This window comes from Tamandua tetradactyla, chromosome 10 (assembly GCF_023851605.1).
Source record: "Tamandua tetradactyla isolate mTamTet1 chromosome 10, mTamTet1.pri, whole genome shotgun sequence".
Classification (NCBI taxonomy): Eukaryota; Metazoa; Chordata; class Mammalia; order Pilosa; family Myrmecophagidae; genus Tamandua; species Tamandua tetradactyla.
This window is the reverse complement of record NC_135336.1, coordinates 88,281,379-88,306,436: the sequence shown is the minus strand read 5'-3', so window position 1 is coordinate 88,306,436 and position 25,058 is coordinate 88,281,379. Positions and strand designations below refer to the sequence as shown.

General features: G+C 39.4%; 3 protein-coding genes across 6 annotated transcripts in view; 1 reads left to right on the top strand and 2 right to left on the bottom strand.

Moving 5' to 3' along the window:
* Positions 1-1,428, bottom strand: part of USP16 (ubiquitin specific peptidase 16) — a 28,767-nt gene extending 27,339 nt beyond the window's left edge. Inside the window, exon 1 of one of the 2 annotated variants that reach the window (XM_077118791.1) lies at positions 1,273-1,428. In XM_077118791.1, coding sequence (XP_076974906.1) covers positions 1,273-1,299 — 27 coding nt within the window. In that variant the 5' untranslated portion in view covers positions 1,300-1,428. The remainder of the gene's footprint in view (positions 1-1,272) is intronic. The other variant, XM_077118790.1, reaches the window with a different exon arrangement.
* Positions 1,121-25,058, top strand: LOC143648575 (RWD domain-containing protein 2B). Of its 3 annotated transcripts, none has more exons than XM_077118796.1 (7): positions 1,121-1,555; positions 4,195-4,480; positions 8,860-9,020; positions 21,580-21,806; positions 21,890-21,957; positions 22,081-22,446; positions 23,091-25,058. In XM_077118796.1, exons 4-7 carry the CDS (start codon positions 21,600-21,602, stop codon positions 23,323-23,325), a joined length of 876 nt encoding a protein of 291 aa, XP_076974911.1. In that variant the 5' UTR covers positions 1,121-1,555; positions 4,195-4,480; positions 8,860-9,020; positions 21,580-21,599; the 3' UTR covers positions 23,326-25,058. The 3 variants fall into 3 exon arrangements, with proteins under 3 accessions (XP_076974911.1, XP_076974910.1, XP_076974909.1); XM_077118795.1 differs by having other exon boundaries at positions 1,121-1,564; positions 8,860-9,001; XM_077118794.1 differs by having other exon boundaries at positions 1,121-1,564.
* LOC143647711 (uncharacterized) lies at positions 1,564-5,184 on the bottom strand. Its single transcript, XM_077117496.1, has 4 exons — positions 5,134-5,184; positions 4,213-4,643; positions 3,416-3,562; positions 1,564-2,397 (listed from the first exon to the last, which is right to left on the bottom strand). Exons 1-4 carry the CDS (start codon positions 5,182-5,184, stop codon positions 2,301-2,303), a joined length of 726 nt encoding a protein of 241 aa, XP_076973611.1. The 3' UTR covers positions 1,564-2,300.

Sequence of the window (25,058 nt, the reverse complement as noted above, 5' to 3'; positions counted from 1 at the left end):
GCATGTTCTCTCCATCTATCCAAATCTTACCAATTCTCTAATTCTCCATCTCAATGAAGCCTTCACCAACCATCAACTCAATAAACTTCTGTCCTAAACTTTCAATGTTTATATTGTGCACTATTCATTTTATACTCTAATAAGACACTATTGTAGACAGTTTCTTAAATCTTTTAACTTGGACATCTATTATTTCTCTGCCTTGAATCTAAAGTTCAAGGACAAAGAAATGTTTTAAGCATTTCTTCTGAACTGCCTGTAGCATCTAGTAGAGTGTAAGTACGGACAGATTCTTAAGAAACACTTGTTGCATTGAAACAGAAAAAGAGAATGGTACTTGAGACATAAAAGATGATTATAAGGTGTAAAGGTAGGTACATAAGAATGAAGTAAACAAGTTCTGGTGAAAATGAAAAATGAAGTCTGCAGCTGTGAAGACAGCACTAGCAAATCTGGTTTGAGGACTGCACCAGCCCACAGTCCAAAGGAAAACTTGAAAGACGAACTGTAATTGCGGCAGGCAGAGGACAGCAGGGTATCACTTCGATGCTGTAGAAAGAGCTCCAGTAAATTTTTCACATATAAAGGACATCTAATGAGTCACTATAAAGCATCAATACTGCTATTTAATTTTTCAGGTGCGCCTTGGGACGACAATTAACTTCTTGACCAAATGACTCTTTTCAGGACTCCACACAAAATTTAGATCGAAGCTAGTCTTGCCGGATATCATACAAATCTTCTGCATTAACTCTCTGCCCTCCCAGTCTTACCCCTACAGTGTTCCACTGAAAATGCAAGAGTTTGGAAAACTTTGTCAGGTCTTAAACGTGGCTTTCAAAGTTTTTCTTAGTTCTATCCACCCTTAGAAGCAGGTGATAGGGTGACAGATTATTCTTTTTCTATAAACCACCATGAACTCAGCTGTAAACCCAGTTCCAACCCGTAGGGTGCTGTCCGCCGCCTGCCACCCACCCGCGCGGCGCCCGCCAGACCTGCCCTCCCCTTCCAACTAACTGCTCCGAACCCACTCCAGGACCTCGGGGTCCACGAGGTCAAGAGGGGCGCCAAGGCCAGCAACTCATTGGCCAGCCCCTGTAACTGACAGAAAACGTAACCAATGAGAATACGGTGTCGGGCCGGGACCGGGTAACCAGCTTAAGGAAGAAGGTCCTACGAGAAGAGAATCAGATGTGGGCAGAAAATTTGGGACTCTCAGAGCGCATGAAGTTAAGCCAGTAGGGACTACAAGTCAGTGGGGCCAGAACTCACCCGCGGCGACAGCGCCCATAACTGCATTCCCTGATGGGCCTATGGGCTGGGACTCCAGCTCCGTCCTCCTCCCGGTGACGATTAGAGAGCGACAGAACTCAAAGCCAGAGTGACCCCGAGAAAGCAACAACTTCCGAAACACGGCATTATGGGAAGTGGCTCCGGCCCCAAGGTTCGGCGGCGCTGACGCTAGCTAATCAGCGCTTGCGCACACCGCGACACGGAAGTCGGGGCCGCAGTAACCTTAAGGAGCTCGGCTGTCAATGAGGCATTTCCCCATTGGGTAAATGAGGTAACTGATGGTGTTTAGAAGTTTGTGTGTGTGTGTTGGGGTGTGTGTGTGTGTGTGTGTGTGCAATAAAATGAGGTAACTGATGGTGTTTAGAAGTTTGGGTTTCCTGACTGATAATGAATTAGTGCCTAGATTCTTCCGAGTTACTGTTCTTAAATATTACACCCGAAGGCTGGATAAGATGGGAACATTTAAATTTCACACAGTTTTACAGGAACTGTCTTATCCTGTACAACGTCAAAATAAAAAGTAGCACACATAGTTTTAAAGCAAAGTTGAAGAAGTGTCTTAAAGGCAGAACCACGGAGGGTAAAATTTTCAAACACTGTTCATTCGTTCAAATAAGTAAGTGCCCACTTGGTGCCAGACCCTCTGCTAAGAGAAATTAAACATAGGATTCGCCCTTTTGGAAATTATTCTAATAAAAAAGACATAATCACCATGGAAAAAAGATGCAGGATCAACAGAAAAATAGGTAAGGGAAGTAAACAAGTTATCCACAATAGGTCATAAAACGTACACTCTTACTAGCAATCAGATAAAAGTAGATTAGGATTTATTGGCATTTTATCCATCCAGTTGACCAAAATGAAAACGACCTCTGCTTAAATCTGGAGATAAACTGGCTCTCCTGTTTTTTACTGCTTCTGAGTTCATTTTTCAAGTTCTTTTTACTAAGTTCCAGCCACGCTGGTTTTGTTTATTTGTTGTTGATGTTGTTTTTCTATTCCAAAACTCAGTCTTGGGGCCTCTGTACTACCTGCTTCCTCTGCCTGGAATGCTCCTTGTCTTGACCTTCTGTGTTTGGTGTCCTCTTGTCATTCCGTTCGCACCTTAAAAGTCACAGAAAATTCGCTGAGCAACCTAGGTAAAACAGCCACTCCCAATCATTCACATCATCTTATTTTACTTCTCTGCCCAGCAGTTATCCCTCTCCGATATTTTACTTTCACACTTAGTTATACATTTGCTTACCCCACCCTACCGCATATACACAAAAGTGCAAATGTAAACTTCTTGAGAGCTGGAACATCTTTGTGTTGTTCATGGCTATATCCCTAGAAGTGTCTGGTAAATAGAGTAAGTACTTAGTAAATATTTATTGAATAAATATAATCTTTAGAAATTAAATATTTGTACAAAATATGTTCATAGCAGCTCAACTCATAAAAGCCAAAAAAAACAAAAAACACCCCAGGCTCCCAGGAAAAAAATGGAAAAACTGGAATATTCATATAATGGAATACTACTAAGCACTAAAAAAGAACTGCTACAAGGACATGAAGGAATCTTATAAATTATTAGAATGATAGAAGCCTTACACAAAAGCACACCTACTGTATGATTCCATTCATTATAGGGCAGGCAAAACTAATTATGGTAGGAAAAAAGAGTAGTGGTTGCCTCTTGGGAGATGGGTGCAGATGACTGAAAAGGGACATGAAGGAACTTTCTGGGGTAATGTTAATGTTCCAATTCTCAATAGGGTTTGAGTTACACAGGTTTATGCATGTCAGAACTCAACAAATGTACATATAAGACATACATGTCATTATAAATTTTATCTTTAAAGAGAACTAAACAATTTGAACTCTTAAAGATACGCATGCTGGCATACACATTCTGCAGTACTTAGAAAAAAGTATGATACATGCAGCTTACTTTGAAATGCTTTTTAACAATGGATAGATTAAATATGTAGCAAATTATGTATAGTAAAATATCAGGATAGTCTCTCAGTGAGGGTTTCTTAACCCTCGCACCATTGACATTTTGGATTAGCTAATGTTTTGCTATAGAGGATACCCAGTGCAATGTAGAATGTTGAGAAGCATTCCAGGCTCTACCCACCAGATGCCAGCAGCACTCCTCCAGCTGTTGACAACCAAAAATGTCTTCAATCCGTGCCAAATATCCCTACCCCCTCCTCCTTCCCTTTGAAACCACTCCAAAAATCTCTCAACTTTGTTGTATGCTTGAAATTTTTCAGAATACAATCTGGAGGAAAAAAGAGATGGGTTGTTTAGTGACACTGAAAAGTGCCTTAAAAATACCAAGTAGAAATGCAGCTATAAAGACCATATACAATCTTATTTTTGTAAAAATAATAACAAAGTTTGGAAATTAGCGGTGATAATGTTACCACTGTTCACCTAAAAAACAAAACAAAAATCTTATTTACGACATTTCTAAACTGAACATGTAGTATCATAAAGGAAAAAGTGAAAGTATGTATTACATACATTTGGATTAAAAAACATTTCTAATCACTCCTTCAAACTGTCATTTTATTACCTGCAGTAAATTTCTGTGCATGGATACTTCCCCTCACACACACATCCTGGGCATATTATCGGGAGCGAAAACCTAAAGCCGTCCCAGCCATCATCCTCAGGCCCGTCTCCCTAATGCCTAGCTACTCAGTTCAATTTGAGGACCAACAGCATCCGCATCGCGTGAGACCTATTGCAAATGCAGAATCTGGGACCGTAGCCCTATCTGTCTAACCGGGATTTGTATTTAACAAGGTCCCCAAACGCTTCCGACTTGTGCTCAAGTTTGAGAAGCATTACTTTAATGGTCCATTCCTTGCCCCAGTAAACAATGCCGGCTATATTTCTCTCTGATAGTGCCAATAGGTTTGAGACCGTGAGGTGTAGGAAGACCACGGGGCCAGAACACCCCTCCAGCGGGTCGCAGCCGTCACCACTGCGCCAATCGACTTCCGGATTCCACGGCCCAGCGCGCGCAAGCGCAAGCCACCTTCGCCCTTTCCCACTTCCATAGGGGCGATTTCCAGGCTCCGGTCGTCTTGTATTCTGAGGCTCGCTCCGCATAACAGAAATATCTGTTTAGTGAGGAAACCTGGGAATACCGAACTGAGGGCGCATTCAGTGCGCCCTCGCCTGACCCCAGGTGAGTTCTCCGTCCGCGGGCGCCGGGCACGACTGAGAGGTTCTCCCGCTATCAGAGGCGGGCTCCACCTTCGGGAAACCTGCTGGCGTGGTGGCACAGACTTCCGGTGCCGTACACGCCCGCTTATTGGCCGCTGTCCCTCCCTCTCAGGACCTATTGGTTGCTAAAGGCGACAGCGCCTGCGCGCTGGGCTTAGGTCCACTGCCAGGGCCGCTTTTTGAGATTTGAGTCCGAACTTTGCTTTTAAACACTTTGTTTTTAAATGCTGGGTTCCTGCTCCGATCTTTAAAAACAAATTTCAAATAGAAAGAAGGATTCCACTCAAGAAACTCTAGTTTCATTCTACGTTATTACAGAACAATTCACTGCACTCGAGTCAAAAAACTCTCCTGAAGGTTTTTGGGGCTGAAATTTTCACCCACGATAGTAATTTGGCAAATAAGTGACTTTCTTGTGTCAGCACTCCCGTAGTTGTTAGCGCACGGGTCCCTCCGTTCCAAACTTCTTTGCTGGGTCCATCTCATCTTCCAGACCAGACCTCCAAACTCACTGGGTCCCTCTCTACATGGGCACTCACTTGCTGAGAGATCTTAAATACACGGCTGTAAACATGTTGGCTTCAAATAGGTGCTGGTGACTCCGAATATCTTCACCCGAATCTGCCGTAAACTCCGTAATTGTAAATCCAAATGCCCACTGTACATCTCTAGTTAATAGATGTATTAATAGGTACTTCATTTTTAGTATGTCTAAAACCGAAATTCAGATTTCCACTATCTTACCTTTATAGATAAATGGCAAAACCATCCTTCTGGAATTGCTTAAAGCCTTGGAGTCATTCTTACACATCCCATCTAACTCATTGGTAATACCTGTTGGCTCTACTCTCACTGTATGTCCAGAACTTGAAGCTCACTGCCTTAACCATCACAACCCTAATCCAAGCCACTATCCTATGTTCCCCGAGTCTGCAGTGCCTACTGGTCCCCCTGCTTTCATCCTTGTTCACCTACACAATACTCCACAGCAACCAAGTAGGCCCGCCTAAGTCAATTAGATCCCTCCAGTGTGTAGACACGATGAAATTCGAAGTCTCCATATGCCTTAGAAGACCCAACATGAACTAACCCTTGTTTCCTCTCTAACCTCCTCTCCTATCAAACTTCCTCCACTCACTCTCCTCCAGCTACAGTGGTCTAGCATCCCATGTCTCAAGACCTTTGAACCCACTGTTCCCTTTACTTATAACACTCTCTTCCCAGATAAACACATGGCTTCCTTTTTCAGGGAAAGGCTTTGTCTGATACCCCCTCCACCACACCCACCTTAGTATAAAATCACACTCCCTCCCCATTGTTGCTCCTTATCCTCTTGTATCTCCTGATGGCAGTTATCCACATGTATTGATTTTTATTGTTGTCTCCTCCCACTAAAATTAAATCTCTGTAGGGCAGAGATTTTGTTGCTTTTCCTTATTGCTATGTACCCACTGCCAAGGACAATGTTTGGCATGCGATAGGTACTAGATAAATATTTGTTGAATGAATGACCAATAATAAGAGAACACATTTGTATAGCACTCACTGTGTGCCAGGCACTTCCTGCACATCCTTATTTAATTGTCACAGCAACTCTGTCATTCTTATTTTGAAGATAGGGAGACTAAGACAGAAAAATTAAGCCTCTTGCCTAAGATCACACAGCTAGATGCAGGACAGCCAGAAGTTGTACGTGGGCAGCCTGATACCAGTCCATATTTTAAAGTACCATAATAAACTCGCTCTAACAAAGTAAATCTCCTTTCTCTAAAAACTGCCTATGAGTTTTCAGGCAATGCCAAAACAAGCTAGAAAAGATGTTTATGGAATTCTAATGAGTCCAGGAATTTTAAATATCTATGAAGATTTTTTCAATAACAGAGAAAATGTTTGTCATGATTTCAAGTGAAAATATGAGAATATAAAAATTTATGAAGTCACTATTTAGTAAAAATAAAAACATCATGGTTTAAAAGAAGGAAGTTTTAATGGTTATTTGAGAAGGACTGAAAGTAAAGATGTTGAGTACACTTGTTAACATCTAAACTAATATTATTCCACCTGGGGGAAAATGTTCTGGGGACAAAAAGTCTGTGGCAGTCAGTGTACTCAAACCCTCTTAGAAATTGACAGTGCTTATTGGTATCTAACATTAAAGACTGTGAGAAGCCATATGTAAAAAGTGAACCCATATAATTTGTTGTCCATATGGGACCACTTTTATCTTGGGTATATCCTAAACCTGTCAGGATAACAGGAAAGTAGCTGTAAACCAGGATCATCTCTGGCTAACCGTGACCTATAATCACCCTAAAGAAACCTTTCAAGTTTTGTATTAGCTGTTCTAGAATTTACTTAAACACAAATGCTTTTTGTAGTTTTTTCTCCCACATGGATTTCACACCCTGATTTACTGTGTCTTAAGGACACTAGTTGAAAACCAACTGGGGATTAGGATTGACATAGTGGCATCTATTCTGATCTATGGAAACAGTCCGATGTGTTTTTCATATTTTTCTGATGCGCGTCCAGTTAATCCTAGTGAATTCAATACCCCACTACATTTAGTCATTCTCAAAGTCCTTGATATATTCTTACCAGGACCCGTTGAAAATATTGACCTATCACCTGTGAGTAACTTGCATTCTTTTCTTTTTAAGTAGAACTTCTTTTGCTTTTTTAAAAAGTACTACATAGTGGACTAGCTCAACTGTTAAACAAATACCATTTCCTGATATCAAGCCCTTCCATAAAGAAAACAATCAAACCCAATTGGAAGAAATAAAAGACTTTAATAAAGGGAGAGACGTGTTCATAGAGGGCTTGATAATAAATCTTCTAAGGCACTCTTTGCAAATTGGATCCACTCTCAATATGCTGACATTTTGTGCTCCTGACCATGAGCAGGGATAAATTCACTCCAGTGAAGCTGTCCCACAGAAACCTAATATGTCCTCCCACCCCTTGCTCTGAGACTGCAGTACCTATACCCAGCCACAGATTATGTGAACTCTTCCCTGATAGACAGTTCATGCTCCCTCACCTGCCTCTTTATACCTGAATTAGAATTCTGTAAACAATTCCCATAATGATAAGATTATTATAGTGAGTGTGGCACGTGAGTTATGGGGGAGACATTGGAGGCAGAGTCCAGAACGGAGGAGTCAAGGAAATAGATGCACACTTGGCATTGATGCTTTAAAGAGACTGTTTTAAAAAGGGGCTATTTACAGAGGTGTGGCCAAGTTTGAAGGAAACTTTACGACCCTAGGCCCAAAAGGTCTGCCGTAGCAGAGGAAGAAGGGCTGCCTACAGAAGCTGTGGTCCTAGAAGATCACAACCATTATCAGAACCCTGCCAAATTAGGGAAGGAAAAGGAAAGAAATACCCTGGCCTCTTTCTCTTCCTCTCCTACCAGTTACTGCCATTGTGTTTGGCTAAACCCAACCACAAGATAAACAGAGGGGTCAGGTGCTTAGGCTGTAGAAGTCAGTTTTCCAGAGTCCAGGGCAAGAAAAGAAGGAACAAGGGGGTTTAGGGAACAAACAGAGAATAACCAACATGAGAGAAAATAGTCCAGATGTGAACCCCTGAATTAGACCTTGGCAGCTGAGGTTGTGAAAAAGGGACTGATTTGGATCTATAGCACTTTGCTTATTCAGGGTGGTTACAGCCCTGTACTAGTAGTACTGCTTTCCTGCCATATGCACCTTTCTCCCCTCTCCCCTCTCCCCACTGTGCCTCCTCCTCCATATATCTAAGTATCACCCATCCTTTAGACTCAACTCAGTTCCTACCTGCTTCCTCAAATCTTTCCAGACAAACCGTTTCACCAATCATACCCTCATATGAATCCATGTGTCTTAGTATGCCAGGACTACTGTAACAAAGTACCAAAGACTAGTTGGCTTAAATATCAGGACTTTATTTGTCTCACAGTTTTGTATCATGGAAATCTAAAATCAAGATTTGGCAGTACCATGCTTTCTCTGAACTCATCTGTAGTATTTTGGTGGTGACTTGCTGACAATCCGTAACTCAAGCTCTGCCTCTGTCACGTGGTTGTTTCTGTCTCCTCCTACTGTGCCCAAATTTCCTCCACTTATAAGAACTCCAGTGATAATGGATTAACGCCCTTCCTAATCTAGTTTGGGCTCACCCTAACTAATGTCTTCAAAGATGCTGTTTACAAATGAGTTCACATCCTCAGGACCAGATGTTAGGACTTGAACATGTCTTTGTGGGGAACATGGTCAATCCATAGCAGCCTGTCATCATACCTAACTTGATCATTAAACACTTAGCATTTTTATCTTCATTGTTATATGTCTTGTTAAATAGGCATTCTGACCCTCAAACTAAATAGAAAACTTCAGGAAGACATGAAGAACAGAAAATAGCTACCCAATAAGCATTTTTTGAAGTTTAAAAAGAATATCATGAAGACACCACGGAGTGAAATGATGGTGTTTGATTTCACAGAGTAAGTTGTCTTTAAGAAGGTAAGCTATGTTTTCCTTTTCAGCAATGGAATTGAGCTCTTTTTTTTTTCCAAAAGTGAGACTCTTCTTTATTTTTGCATTTTTGCTTATTTTAAAAGTACTATGTGCTGTTCACAAACTTCAAACAATACAGAAATATACAAATTAGAAAATGAAAATTGTTCCTCCCTCTCCCCACATTTAGTCAACTGCTAAGAGATTGTTGAATTCTTTTTTTGTCTTTGTTCATGCATGTGTGATCATAAACAAATGAATAAGAACTTACTATTTCTATTCTTCTACAGTGTACTTTTCTCAGGTAACTGTATATTATAGTCAACAGTGTCAATGATCTCATTTTCAATGATTTCATAACATTGTTTGGATGTACACTTGTTGAAGTCATCTTCTGTTGAACATTTAAGTCTTTGATTATTTTCTTATTATGAGCAATAATGCAATGAATAATACCCTTACCAACACATTTCTATATATGCTGTCATTTTTTCAAGTTTCAACTCAATTTTTATAGAAATTTTCCCCCTATGGAAATTACGAGACATCAACCATCTTTTATTTTATTTTATTTTTTTGCCAATTTAATAAATAAAAACTATTTTGTGGGGGAGGCTTCTGCTCTTTAGAAAGATGGAGTAGGCATTTTTCTCTATCCTTCCCACTAAGTACGACTAAAATCCTTGGACACAGGTACACTAAATATAGAACAAATATAAAAAGAATCTGAAAGGTGGAAAGAAGAAGACAGACTGGCTAGAGACCTTGAAACTGATGGAGTAACTGATGGAAACTTCCCTGAGTATTTTTGCCTCAAATATTCCAGAGTTGATGCTGAAGAAACTCACCCAGAAATGCCAACAGTACAGACAAAAGAAAGCCCAACAAAAGCCTGCTCATTCTAGCCAAAGGATGAAGAAAGAGACTGCCTAGCAAGATAGAAAATACTTAATAATAAATACTTTACTCCAGGCAAATACCACAGGAAAAACTGTGGCTTTGCCTGCACCCACACTAGCAAAAGAAGCTAGATTCTCCCCTTACTCCCCTTACTGAGCTGTTACAAGGTGCCTCAATCCCCGCTTCAGCAAAACACAAAATCCTGAAGAGGGACATGGAACTTTAATTTCCACAGGGCAGTAACAAGGACTGACCATCGTTGTCAGTGGAGATGACATTGGAAGCCTGTACTTCCATCCTTGGGAGCCTATATTTCCACCCTGATGCACCTCTCCCTTACCCTGCTGGGGTGGTATCAGAGAAAGCCTAGTAGAGAGTTAGGACTTTTACCACTGGTCAGCATTAACAAGGCCAATCCTCACCTTGGCACTAGTAGAGGTCATGTGGGGAGCAATAATAATGTACTCCTTCCTCTCCCAGCCTAGAAGGTATCATTAGAGACCTACTGTGGAGCTACAACTCCCATCCACATCCAGCAGTAATGAGAACCCCCTCCCACCATCTGTTATCAACAGGAATTGAGTGAGAAACCTGAAGATTTTACTTCCACCTGGCAGTAGCAAGCCAACACCTTCCCTCTTCACCTACAGGAATGGTGTCAGAAAAGGATACTGTTCTAGTTTGCCAGTTGCCAAAATGTGATATACCAGAAACGAAACAGCTTTTAAAAAGGAGAATTAATAAGTTGCAAGTTTACAGTTCTATGGCCATGAAAATGTCCCAGTTAAAGCAAGTCTATAAAAATATCCAAATTAAGGCACCAACTCAAGAAAAGCCGATGAAATTCAGGGTCTCTCTGTCAACTGGAAAGTCACATGGCAAACATGTTGAGATCTACTGGCTTCTCTCCATGCTTCTTTCGTGAAGTTTCCCCAAGGGAGTTTTCCTGCTTCATCTCCAAAGGTCTCTGGCTTTGTGGGCTCTCATGGTTCTTATTGCTCTCTCATGCCCTCTGTCTCCAAAATACTTCCTCTTTTAAAGGATTCTAGTAAACTAATCCAGACCCACCTGGAAAGGATGGTATCACACCTGTAATCTAATCTAGTCAAGTTTCCAATCTACAATACTGAATAGGGATTAAAAGAAATGGCTGCCCCCACAAGATGGATCAGGATTAAAACATGGCTTTTTCTAGGTAGGGCACATAATCCTTTCAAACCGGCATAGATGCTAAAACTGAATATTTAAATCCAGAGTCTTATAATACCAAAATGTCTGTGTTTCAATAGAAAATCACTCATCATACCAAGAACAAGGAAGATTTCAAAGTAAATGAGAAAAAGATAATAAATATATGCCAACACCAAGATAATAGAGATGGTAGAATTATCTGACAAAGATCTTAAAATACTGTCTTAGTTCTGCCTTAACTACTATCACAAATACCATATGATTGGCTGGAGTAACAGGAATTTGTTGGCTCACAATTTCAGAAGTCAGAAGTCCACATCATGACATTGGTAAGACCATGCTTTCTTCCAGGATCGGTAGGGTTCTGGCCCTAGTTTAGCAGCAATCCTTGGGATTCTTGGCTTTCATGCTATGTGGCAGTAGTCTCTCCTTTCTCCTCCTTGTTCAGTTGACTTCTACCTTCCAGTTACTCCCCATGGCTTTCTCTTATTATCTCTAAATTTTTGCTGTTTAAGAAGGACTCCAGTCATCTGGATTAAGACCCATCCTCCTTCATTTGGGCCACACCATAACTGAAATAACATCTCCAAGAAGTACTGTTTACAATTCCTGTGGTTTGCTCCCACAGGAATGTGGGTCAAGATCAAGAGTATGTCCTAAATCTGGATACATAATTCAGTTCACCACAAATACCATAATAAAAATTTTTCAGTGAGCAATTACAAACATTCTTGAAGCAAATTAAAATAGTAGCAACTCTAAGCAAAACAATAGAAACTATAAAGGAAAAAACAAATTGAAATATCAGAACTGAAGATTTTAAAAATGGAAATTAAAGACTCATTGGATGAGAGGGAAATCAGCCCTGCCCCAATCAAAATGGCAGAGTGAGACACTTCAGGACCCCATCCCCGCATAGGACTTTGAACAACCAGGAAGAACTGGCAAAAGCATCTTTCTTGGGGCTCCAGAAAACAGTTAAAGGACTGCAGTAACAAGCTGAGGACCAAATCAAGAAAAAGTCTTCTTTGTGGTAGGCTGTAAACCTCCCTGGCAATGTGGGACAGAAATCCTAGGATGAGCTAGGACTCAGCATCAAGAGATTGAGAAAATCTTCTTGGTTGGAAGGGGAAAGAGAGAAATGAGACAAAATAAAGTGCCAGTGGCTGAGAGATTTCAAACAGTCGAGAGGTTATCCTGGAGGTTATTCTTACACATTATATAGATATCCCCTTTTTAGTTTATGGTGTATTAGTATGGGTAGAGGAAAGCACCTGAAACTATAGAGCTGTGTTCCAGTAGCCATGTTTCTTGTAGATAACTGTATAATGATATAGCTTTTACAGTGTGACTGTGTGATTGTGAAAACCTTGTGTCTGATGCTCCTTTTATCTACAGTATGGACAGGTGAGTAAAAAATATGAATAAATACACAAATAACAGGGGGAACAAAGATTAAAATAAATTGAGTAGATCGAAATCTAGTGGTCAGTGAGAGGGAGGGGTTAGGGGTATGGCATGGAAAAGTTTTTTCTTTTTCTTTCTTTTGCTTGAGAGATGCAAATGATCATGGTGATGAATACACAATTATCTGATGATATTGTGAGCCATTGATTGTAACCATGTCAAGAATGTTGGTATGTCAAGAATGTTTGTATATTTGTTGTTTATAATAAAATTTTTTTTTTTTTAAAAAAAGGGTGGTAGGCTCTAGTGGTACCCTGCCTGGACCTTCCCCCAACCCTCTCACCAGCCTGAGATGGAGCCATTACACAATCAGTGTAAATCCCTGGTCCCATACCCAAGGAAGCAGAATGGTCCTCATGCAAATGCTGGAAGCATGTGCATATGACCCAAACAGGCCTGAGGGACTGTTGCTGGACAATAGGCTGTGGATGCTTTTGAATGACATGCTCAATAACCAATTCCTGAGACACCAGGGTTTCAAAGAGAGAAAGAGTTTATTACTAGGCATGTATAGGACAGCAGATGGCCTGTCAGCCCAAAATCTGTCTCCCTGAACTACAGTAATTCTGATAGTTATATTAGAGAAAAAGATGGATGTGGTTTAGGATAATGAGCACAGTGGCCCTAGAGGATGTAATTAACATTGATCTAATTATTGAGTATGCACAGATTGATTACATGCTTATTCACATAATATGTGTAAGAGAATGGCAGAATGAGGTATAGATGACTTGTAGTTTAAAGTCGAAGTGACTATGCATGTCAGGCAGGCTCACTTTAGTTAGATCCAGTCTTAGCTATCAAGATAACTTTGAACTTGGGGTGAGTTAGTTCTACACTGACCCAAGACTCTTCATTAATAAATATTAGAGGCTGTCTTTAGGGATTACAAGACTCTAAAGTTGAAAAACTGGATAATTGGGTACAAATGAAGGTTAGTCACGAGGTCTTTACAATCACAGGGGCAGAACATAAGGGCTATACAATCATTATCAGAGCTCAAGGCAGCTGGATTACAATTTAGAGATTTCAGGTATTTCCCTCTATGTACTCCAATATACCAAAAAGCAAAAAGGAATATCTATATAATGATTCAGTAATCAAAATCATCCCTTAAATCCTGATTTCTCAGTTACAGGACTACCCCAAATTTAACCTATGTGTAGAGCTCACAGAACTCTCCTACAGAACACTATGGAAGAGTTGTCAAGTCATGCTGCCTGCAGCAAGGGATTGCTGCTCTAAAACTTACAACACAGTTCTCAGAACTGTGAGAAAACTATTTCCTAAATAAGAAGGGAAATTTGTAACTATAAATGGAATTCCAGGGCCACATGCACATGCACAGAAAGGATCACCAAGGTCTCTGCACTTTGGCCTTGAGCTATTTTCAACAAACCATTGTAGGGATAACCCCTAAAAGAGAAAACTTCTACAGGTCAATCTGCAAAGACTAGGAAATATGTTTTCTTTTTCTTCTTTTATTTTTCCTTGTTAGCTCCTGGCATTCAAGGAAAACTCAGTCATAAACTAGCTGGATATAAACTTAAGGAAAAGACGCCACAACGTCTAAATTTCAGTAATAACACAATATATAAATATAACCTAGTTTCAACAAAAGATTACAAAACATACAAAGAAACAGGAAGCAATGGCCCTGGAAAGGAAAAGATTAATGCATTAGAAACCATCAATGAGAGAACTTCCAGGAAGATGTTAGGATAAGTCACGTTCACCCCTGCTCCAAGGAACAGCTAGAGAAATGACAGAAAAACAACCAGGACAATGATTTCAGGGTGTACGTGACCTGAGAAGGTCTTTTATACCAGATAGGGAGAGCCTGATTGCAAAAGCTGAAGAATTGAGACACAGTGAACCAAAGACCATACAGCTGGTGTAAACAACCTAGTGTGCCTCTTTTCAAACAGAGGTCTGAGCCCTCAGGAGTGCCCTCAAGACAAGGAGAGTAAGAAGGAAAAAAAAGCTGCGCTCCTTGAATATATGATACCCACATCTGTTACCTACCTCCACAACCAAGACTGCCCATGAAACTGAACCCTGCCTCTCCACTGCACCTTACTCATCCAAGTCCTGCACCATAGCCCTTCAAGCGACCCACCCTGGCCACCCCTTCCCAACCTGGAGTTCATACCAGGAATGCAAGGATGGTTCAACACAAAAAAATCAATAAATGTAATACAACACATTAACAAATCAGAAGGGAAAATCACATGACCATCTTGATAATGCTGAAAAAGCATTTGACAAAATTCAGCATTCTTTTCCGATAAAAATATTTCAAAAGGTAGGCATCAAAAGTAACTTCCTGAATATGATAAAGGGCATATATGAAAAATCCAAGGCCTGCATCGTACCCAATGGTGAAAGACTGAAAGCCATCCCCCTAAGATCGGCAACAAGACAAGGATGCCCTCTGTCACCACTATTGTTCAACATTGTACTAGAAGTTCTAGTTAGAGCAATCAGGCAGGAAAAATAAAAGGCATCCAGATTGGAAAGGATAAAGTAAAACTTTCATTATATGCAGATGACATGATAATATACTTTGAAAGAAAAGAATAAATAAATGGGAATGCCTCAAAGTCAAATGCTTTGTGCCTCAAAAGACTTTGTCCTAAAGGTGAAGAGGCAGCCAACTCAATGGGAAAAAATATTTGGAAATCACATAGCAGACAAAGGTTTGATTTCCTCTATATATAAAGAAATCATACAACTCAACAATAAAAGAACAAACAACCTAATTATAAAATGGGCTAAAGATATTAATAGACATTTTTCCAAAGAGCAAATACAGATGGCTCAAAAGCACATAAAGAGATGCTCATTTTCATTAACTACAAGGGAACTGCAGATCAAGAATACAATGAGATAGCACCTCATACCTATAAGAATGGCTCTATTAAACAAACAGGAGACTACAAATGTTGGAGAGGATGTGGAGAAATTGGGACACTTATGCACTGCTGATGGGAATGTATTCTGGTACAGCTGCTATGGAAGACACTCTAGCAGTTCCTCAGAAAATTAAATATCAAGTTGTCCTATGACAAAGCAGTACCACTACTTGATATATACCCAGAAGAGCTGAAAGCAGTGACACAGACATTTGCACACCGATATTCATAGCAGCATCATTCACAATAACCAAAAGGTGGAAACAATCCAAGTGCCCATCAACAGATAAGTGGATTACCAAAATGTGGTATAAACATAAGATGGAATATCATGCAGCAGTAAGACAAATGATGACCTGAAGCACATGACAAGATGGATGAACCTTGAGGATACAATGCTGACTGAAATAAGCCAGACAGAAAAGGAAAAATACTGTTTGATTTCACTTTTATGACTGTGGTAAAGGGTAAAGTCAGAGGCTTAAAATACAGAATATAGGGGACCTAGAGATACACAGAAGCTAGAGATGGGGTGAACGGTTAGCTAATGAGGTTGACCTTAAATGTAAGGGAATAGATAGAAGTGAAGGTGGTTCACTAGTGAGTCTATTAGTAATATTGTCATATTGAAGGCGAGTATGATTGAAAGTGATTGTATAGACCCATGTGTCCCATTGATTAACACTACAAATATAAATAATTTCTTTCATGAACTACTTCAGCAGTATGAATCTTGTACAATGGGTGTATAATATTGGGGTATAGAGGGAAACTGCTATTACATGCTATGGGATATGTTTAACAGGAACACATCAATAGTGCCAGGGGTATATAATGGGGGATGGGACAAAAGTTAAGGTGAGGTTTGGATTTTCTATATGGTGGGGGTCTATTTATCAGTTATATTTCTCCTGAGAACACTGAAATTGTGTAAAATTGAGAGTGTTGATGGACTGTTGGCCTTGGACGTTATACATGATGACCAATGGATGGAGGTGGCTGAAGGATACACTGACTGAGAAGTAGGATGGCAAATGGTGGTATATGCATATGATTGAAAATTATGCTCCTAGACAAAGGAACATAATTGTGAGACATGCAACGTTGTGAATAAGCCTGTGGGACATTTTGTGAGGCAAAATAAGACAGAAACAGAGGACCAAATATTGTATTGTTTTGGTCTCAGTTAGAAAATATTTATAAGAAAATTGGGGCCTAGATTGTAAGCTCTTATAGCAGTCACTTTTAGTCTGGAATGGTAATTGTTATTTCTAGATTTTGAGAGACTATGCTATATATGTATAACCTGGCATTTAGAGATAAGAAAGAAGCTGATCAGGTCAGGATTAAGATACTTCAGGATAAAGGGGTAAGGAAGACAGTGTCTGTGTTTTAGAACTTCACCTAATTTATGAGACCAAAGGCAGAAAGGTTTATTTTGTCCAGAACCTAAATTTTCTGTAGCACATAATCTAACTCAACCTGTCTAGATAGATCATTTAAACAGCCCAAACACAGGAAGCCAAGAATGGAAATGAGGGCCTGTAATCCTTTTAGTTTAATATAATGCCTGGATACTTCCCAGATTATGTTAAGCAGATTAGCAAAAAGTATCAGCAAAGCCCCTTGAAGGATGGGAGAAAAAACATCAAACTATTCAAGTTTACCACTGGGGAAACCCCTGATTCTGTGTTAAAAATTAGGGACTCCCAAGTCAGTAGGCAAAGCCCTTGATCTTGAGGCTTTGCTCTTGTGAAGCTTATTTATTATGGAGAAGCTTAGCCTACCTATAGTTACGCCTTAAAGTTCCTCCCAGAGGACCTTCCATGTGGCCTCTCTCTCTCTAAGCCCACCTCTGCAAGTGAAATCATTACCTTCTCCCCTGTGTGGGACATGACATCCAAGGGTGAAAGTCTCTCTGACAATGTGGAATATGACTCCCAGGGATGGAGCCTGGCCCTGGCATCATGGGATCGACAATGCCATCCTAACCAAAAGGGGGGAAAGAAGTGTAACAAATAAGGTGTCTGTGACTGAGAGAGTTCAAATAGAGTTGAGATGCTGCTCTGGAGGCACCGCTTATACATGCACCAGCTAGACATTGCTACTTATCATAGTTTGCCAAACCAAAACCAAAACCATTCCTGCCAACCTTAAAGAATAACTCAGGCTTTATATGAGCTTCTACGAAGGCTCCATGCACTATGAAAACTTCCCAGATACTTGCAACCTCCAGATGGCTTCCTAGGCCAGACTAAGTCCTGAAACACAAAAGGGCCAGCCTTTCCAGGACATCAACTAATTCCATCCCCCCATCCTATATTATTGACAGCCCCTTCCAGCGTGAAAACGTTAGAATGGGCATAGCCCAAATCACTCTAAAAAGTGGAAGAAAGATCAAAATTGATGGTGGACTTATACAGAGAAGGTAGGGTTTAACAAATGAGTATAATTGCTGAATCATTATATTGATATTTCTTTTAGTCTCCAGTTTCTTGGAGCACCCATACCAAACTGAAATCTCTTCTACAACTAATTAGTTGTGGTGTGCTTTGAAATGTATTGCTTTTTTGTATATATGTAATTTTTCACAAAAAAAGAAAAAAAATCAATTTGATGATGAATGCACATCTATATGATGAGACTGTGAGCCATTCATTGTTCACTTTGAATGATTACATGGTATATGAGTATATAATATTTATTAATATAATTGTATTAAAATAAAATTTAAAAAAGAAAGAAACCATCAATGAGAAGACCAAACCTGGGACATACCAGACAAAGACCTTTAAAAAATGGTCCTAAATATGTTCAAAGAGCCAAAGGAAAACATGGACAAAGAACTAAAGGAAATCAGTAAAATGATAGATGAGCACAATTAGAATATCAATATAGAGATAGAGATTATGAAAAGGAACCAAAACAGAGCTGAAGACCATAGTAACTGAAATTAAAAATTTCTAGAAGGATTCAGCAGCACATTTGAGCTGGAAGAAGAAACAATCAGAAAATTTGAGGGTAAGGCAATTTAATCATTCAGTCTGAGGAGCAGAAAGAAGGAAGAATGAAGAAAAGTGAACAGAGCCGGAGGAACCTGTGGGACACCATCAAGCATACCAATATTCACAGTGTGGGGGTCCCAGAAAAAGAAAGAGGAAGGTATAGAAGGAATAAACAATAAAAAATATATATCAGAAAACTTCCCAAATTTAAAGTCAAGAACGAATATGCACATTCAGGATTCCCACTGAAACCCAAACAGGATAAAATCAAAGAGAACTGAAGCCAGACAGCCTCGGGAGTTCTCAGAAAAATTGAGACCTCAATCAAGGGCTGATGCCATAAGGGTTCTTGGCTCAGTCTCAGGAAAGAATTCAAGGACTAGTCAGTGTGTACAGCAAAATAGTTTCATAAGCTTAATCCGGAGAACCCTGAGAATTCTCAACTGGATGTCGGGGAGCCTGAGAATTGTTGGGAGGATGTTGGGGACCCCCAGGAGTTCTAGGATGGATGCTGAAGAGCCGTAGGAATTCTTGGAGAAGTCTAGACCCCAACCAGGAGCTGATGTGTTGCAGGTTCTTGATTCAGCCACTGGAAAGAATTCAAGGACTCGCCAGTGTATACAGCTCAAAACTTTAATGTGCAGCAAAGATGCAGGCATTCTCCAAAGGAGGAGAAGCAGTCTGGGGTCAGGATTCTTTCATTATAAATACTTGGAGGGGCCGTTCCCCCTCTGGCTAAGCTAACAAGGGATTGATGAGCTTCACTTTTCATTGGTTTTTCTCAGGTGCAGACCTAAGGGAGGGCTAGGTGTGTATTGGCTGGGTGTGTGGGAGCTAGGTGTGTGGGGACTGGGTAGGTGTGTAGGTGCCAAAAGGAACTTTTTGTTATGGGTCTTAAGGTCACCTCCCCCTCCCTCCTCCCCTATCTGACCTGCCTCAGAACCATACCCACACAACTAGTAATCAAATTGTCCAATGCCAAGGACAAGGAGAGAGTTGTGAAAACTGCAAGAGAAAAGCAATAAGTTACATACAAGGGAATCCCAGTAAGATTAAATGCCAGTGTCTCATCAGAAGCCATGGAGGCAAGTAGGCAGTGGTACAAAATATTTTTAGTGCTGAAAGAAAACAGTTGCCAACCAAGAATCTTATATCTGGTGAGACTTCTAAAAATGAGGGTGAGATTAAGACATTCCCAGATAAATAAAAGCTGAAGGAGTTCTCCACCACTAGACTGGCCCTATAAGAGATGCTAAAGAAAGTTCTACAGGTTGGAAGGAAAGGACAGTAGGCAGTAGATCAAAGCTGCGTAAAGAAAATAATGGTCTCTGGTGACGGTAATGACAAGGGTAAATATAAATGCCAGCACTGTTGTATTTTTCACTTGTAACTCCACTTTTTACTCCTACAGTACTTTAAAAGGCAAACACATAAAATATAACAGATCAGTGGTTTGGGACTCACAATGTATAAACTTATAATTTGTGACAAGAAATACATAAAGGTGGGGTGCTGAGGGATATAGGAACATAACTTGTGTGTACTGTTACCGAGCACGGGCTTGTTGCCTGATGCACACACAGGTCGATGCTGTAACACCAGGATTTCGGGAAAAAAGAAAGAGTTTTGTTTTTCACTCTGTGCTATAGTTTGTTTTTTCATATTTTTATTGACAAATCTTCACGCACATACATTCCATACTTGGTGTATAATCATTGGCTCACAGTATCATCACATAGTGCATATTCATCACCATGATCATTTTTTTAGAACATTTACATCACTCCAGAGAAAGAAATATCTGATGCTACTGGCATCTAGTAGAGTTCAGGATGCTGCTAAACATCCTACTATGCGCAAGATAGCCCTTTCCCCTTCCCTCCCAACAAAGTATTATCCAGTGGAAATGTCAACAGTGCTGAGATTGAGAAATCCTGTACTAGGATCTAATAGACTAGTCTAGACTCTAGAATTTCAACAAACTAGTTTGTTTACTCTGCACACCAACACACCTGCTTCCTAAGGTTCTTGGTGCTGAGAGTTCCTGAACTGCCATTGTTCATTGTTCTGCACCTCCCTTCCTTCCCTGCCCAAGCACTTGCTAGAGGGAAGAAAGTGGAAATCTAAGTTAATTATAACTTATTCATCCCCTTTCTATCTTCCAAAGTTTTATTGTTTTTGTCTATTATCATTTCCTCTCACTTTCTGTTTATCTTTGAAGATTTATTCCTTTACTCTTGTTTTAATGGGGGTTACAGAAAGAAAGGGAGATAAACTCTCAGTCCTTCATGTTTTATCAGAAGTCCCCATATTTCTCTGATAAATGAAATTAAAGTTAATTATCACATTCAAAAATGAAAAACCCTGATTAGTATCTCAATAACTTTTGTAACCTTGGAGTAGGGAAAACATTTATAGTAAAGACTCAAAATTCAGAAACCATAAAATAAAAAGTTAATGAATTTGTCTACTTTAAAAAATAATAATAAGCAAGGTAAATTTGGAATCTTGGCAACTCATATTGCAGACAAAGGACTAATCTTCCCAAAATATACAAAGGTCCCAGGAATCATGAAAGAAAAGACCAATCAAATACAGTAATGGTCTGAGGATGTGAATAGTTCACAGAATAGGAAATACTATTCTTTAAGCATGAAAAATTTTCAGCATCAATAACAATGAAAAAAATGCCAGTTAACACTAGCCTGAGATACCATTTTTTAACAATGGCAAAAATGCTCAATGGTTTATAAAGTTTACAGGTCATATTCTCTCTCCTGACTGTATCATTTATTTAGCTTTTTTACTATATAATTAGTTTATATCAATGAAAATGCTTATTGTGGTAACTTAAGGCATATCAAAGGAATTTGTTGCTTAATCATTATTTGAGTTTTACGGCTAGCACTGGATTTTCCCATATCCTACAAGTAGAATAATGGGGAAAGATAATCTGATTACATTTCATGTTTTATGGAAAAATCAAATGCAATTTCAATTAGTATCCATATTCATCCATTTAATTCTCCCAACATTATATATGTAAATATATATGTAAATTGTTTCTCTTACCCTTACCTCCTTCAGAAACTTGCAGGTATCCAAAAATGAATGAGATAGAACAGGCGGAAGCTCAGCTCTCTGAGTTAGAACTGCTGACCAGTATGTTCCCTGGTGAGAACGAATTCATGGTGAATGATCAGCTGGCTTTAGCAGAACTGAAAGACTGTATTGAAAAAAGGACTATGGAGGGACGATCTTCGAAAGTTTATTTTACCATCAATATGAACCTAGATGTATCTGAGGAAGCAATGGTAATTCATTTTTTGTTTTGGAAGAATTGAAATATGTCAAGACATAAAATAGCAGTTAAGGCATTTTTCTTCTTTTTTATCAGGTGATGTTTTCTCTGGCCTGTATTCTTCCTTTTAAATACCCTGCCATTCTGCCTGAAATTACTGTCAGGTATGTTTCAGAAACTCTAGCCAGATTTAGAACTGAAAATGAATCGAAGAATAAAAGTAATTCTTGAATTTGTTTTGTTTCAAGAAAATTGATTAAGGATTTTTCCCTTATCTTTTCCATCAGATCAGTATTACTGAGTAGATCGCAGCAGACTCAACTGAACACAGATCTGAGTGCATACCTACAAGAGAATTGGTGCGGAGATGTCTGTATACTGAATGCCACTGAATGGATTAGAGATCATGCCTCTGGCTATATCAGCAGAGATGCCACATCAACCACCAGCTCCATAGGAAACCCAGCCCAGTCAGTAGATGTTATTCTCACGCGACTCTGGATTTATAGCCATCATATCTATAACAAATGCAAAAGAAAGGATATTCTAGAGTGGGCAAAGGAGCTTTCTCTGTCTGGGTTTAGCATGCCTGGGAAACCCGGTGTTATTTGTGTGGAAGGGCCACAGAGTGCCTGTGAAGAATTTTGGTCAAGGTTTGTTTTCATATATTTTATATACCATGTCATTACTTTTAGTACCAAGCAAAATAGTAAAGCTATGGAAATGAGTAGTTTGTTGGGTTCTGTTTTCATGTGGATTCGATCTCAAGTCCGAGGATAAGATAGAAATCACATACAGTTAGCATTGGCCCCTGTACCTGACATAGTGTATGCATATAGGAGACAGTCCATAAATGTGTGTTGAATAATTAAGCCCCTGACCAAGATGCTCTCTATGAACCCATCTACTTCCATGGGTCTAAGTCTTCCTTCATCTTAGTGATGCCATAATCTGTTTACCCTGTGAAACCAGGGGCTTTCTAGGAGCATCAGAAATGCTGTTGTCTTCCTATTTCTCTATAATAGCCTAACTGAGTTTCTGAGATGCTCCTTCCGTAGAGATTCATCAACTTCCACATTTCTGAAATGCTGATAGGAGACAGTATCATGGCAATAAATGTCTTTGGGAATGGGATTATGGCCAGTTATATCTGGGTAAAATAAACCCTTGTGAAATAAAAGATTTCTTTATTTCTAGGAAAAGGCAATGATAAATCTATTTTATAACTTTTGTGCTTTTAGTGCTCTAGAACAAACCACATATTTTAAAAATTTCTGCTTTGAACATTTCATTCCAGACTCAGAAAGTTAAGCTGGAAAAGAATTTTAATTCGCCATCGAGAAGATATTCCTCTTGATGGTACAAATGATGAAATGGAGAAACAAAGAAAATTTTCTATTTTTGAAGAAAAAGTGTTTAATGTTAATGGAGCTAGAGGAAACCACATGGACTTTGGTCAGCTGTATCAGTTTTTAAATGCCAGAGGATGTGGGAATGTTTTCCAGATGTTCTTTGGTGTGGAAGGACAATGACTGAGCAAAGGAATAGTGAAAGTATTTTGTCACCATTGGCCTTTTGATTTTTCCCACTCTTGAAAGATTAAGTCATTTTAGTCCCATTCTAGAAAGTTAGGAAGAAAGAAAGGAAAAATAGGTACTATAGCTGGAATGCATCTTTTAAGAATATGTAAAACAGCTGATAAGAAAGCGTAACAATCATGATCGAAAGCAGAACTGAGTTTCAAATCATAATCCTAAAAGTGTTGATAGAAATTTCTTGACATACAAACTACCCGTTTTGAAAGAGAAACTAATTGTATCCCAAACCTATCTCCTTTACCTGCCTCCACTAAACACCTGGAAAAGTTAAATGTTCACTCCTCCAGCCTCTATTACAGGTAGGAGTGGCCTTAGGACACTGCTTTGGCTTGCAGACTTCTGGAAAAACTTACTTTACTGGTTAAAGTGATAGATGCAGGTAGGCCACCTGTTGCCCTCTCCCTGCCACAAATATCAACCTGATGACCGCAGCTGCAGTAGTTCTTTCAACCATGAAGGATCATAGGGCCGAGAAAGCCAAAGAGATGCCAGTCCCCACATTATGGAGCTGTTGATCCAATGCTAAACCCTGCCTGCTTCTATTCTTCTTATAATGAAATAAAGCAAAACCAGTTTTTTTAAATTTCTGTACCTGATACTAACAGTTAAACGGTAGTTTGCCAAATAGATTTTTTTCAAAGCTTTGTTTTGCACCTACCTCAGTTGTGTTATGTACACATAAGTGGATTCTTCTTAAACGGTTTTCAGTTTGTCCCTTTTTTGTTTGTTTGGGGGGGGTCACATTTCGTTATTTTTTCATGTGAGTAACCTATTATTGCAGCATCATTTGTTGAATTGGGGGGGGGGGTGGTGCCTGTGCTGGGAATCAAACCCAGGTCTCCCATATGGCAGGTGAGAATTCTACCACTTAACTACCCGTGCATGCCCTATCCCAATTTTTGTACACTTAAGTTCTGCCTGAGCTCCTGGGCTTGCCTCATAGAAGACAGAAGCAAGGGTAGAACTCAAAACTTTTTAACAAGCCTCAATAATTCAGTAAATTGGTAATTTAGAAAATTAGTTCTTGACAAATTGGATTTGAGGAATTTGTAGAAACTGGCTTTCTAAAAATTTTTTTTCATTAAATTGACTTAGAATAGATAGGCACACTACCTGGTTTTTGAGGACTTCCATCTATAAATTCAAACAGTGTTTATTAAATATTCACTAATTTTGTCACTCTAGTTGGCACCATGTGTTGGATCTTCCTTGAAGGGTGAGACTTGTTTGGGAGAGATAGGGTTGAAGGGGGTGACCCAGAATGAATTATTTATCTTAGCAATAATTATGTGTCCATCACTAAGTAAATCAGTAGGGCATATGCATATTATGTAAATGGACCACCTGTGTGTATAGAGTGTCTGATTTCCAACTACTTCCAGATTTGCATGGAATACCCTACAGAGCATGGAACCTGACATGCCTAGATGTCACCAAAGAGGCCAGATGATATACTCTAGAAATACAGAGGAATTAATTCCCTGTAAGTGAATCATTTTTGCTTTGATATTTTTATTTTATAATATTATTGTCGGAATAATGAAAATGTTCTAAAATTGATTGTTGTGATGATTGTGCAACTTTGCAATGATACTGGGAGTCACTGATGATATACTTTGGATGGACTGTATGGTGTGTGAATATATATCAATAAAATTTCATTTTAA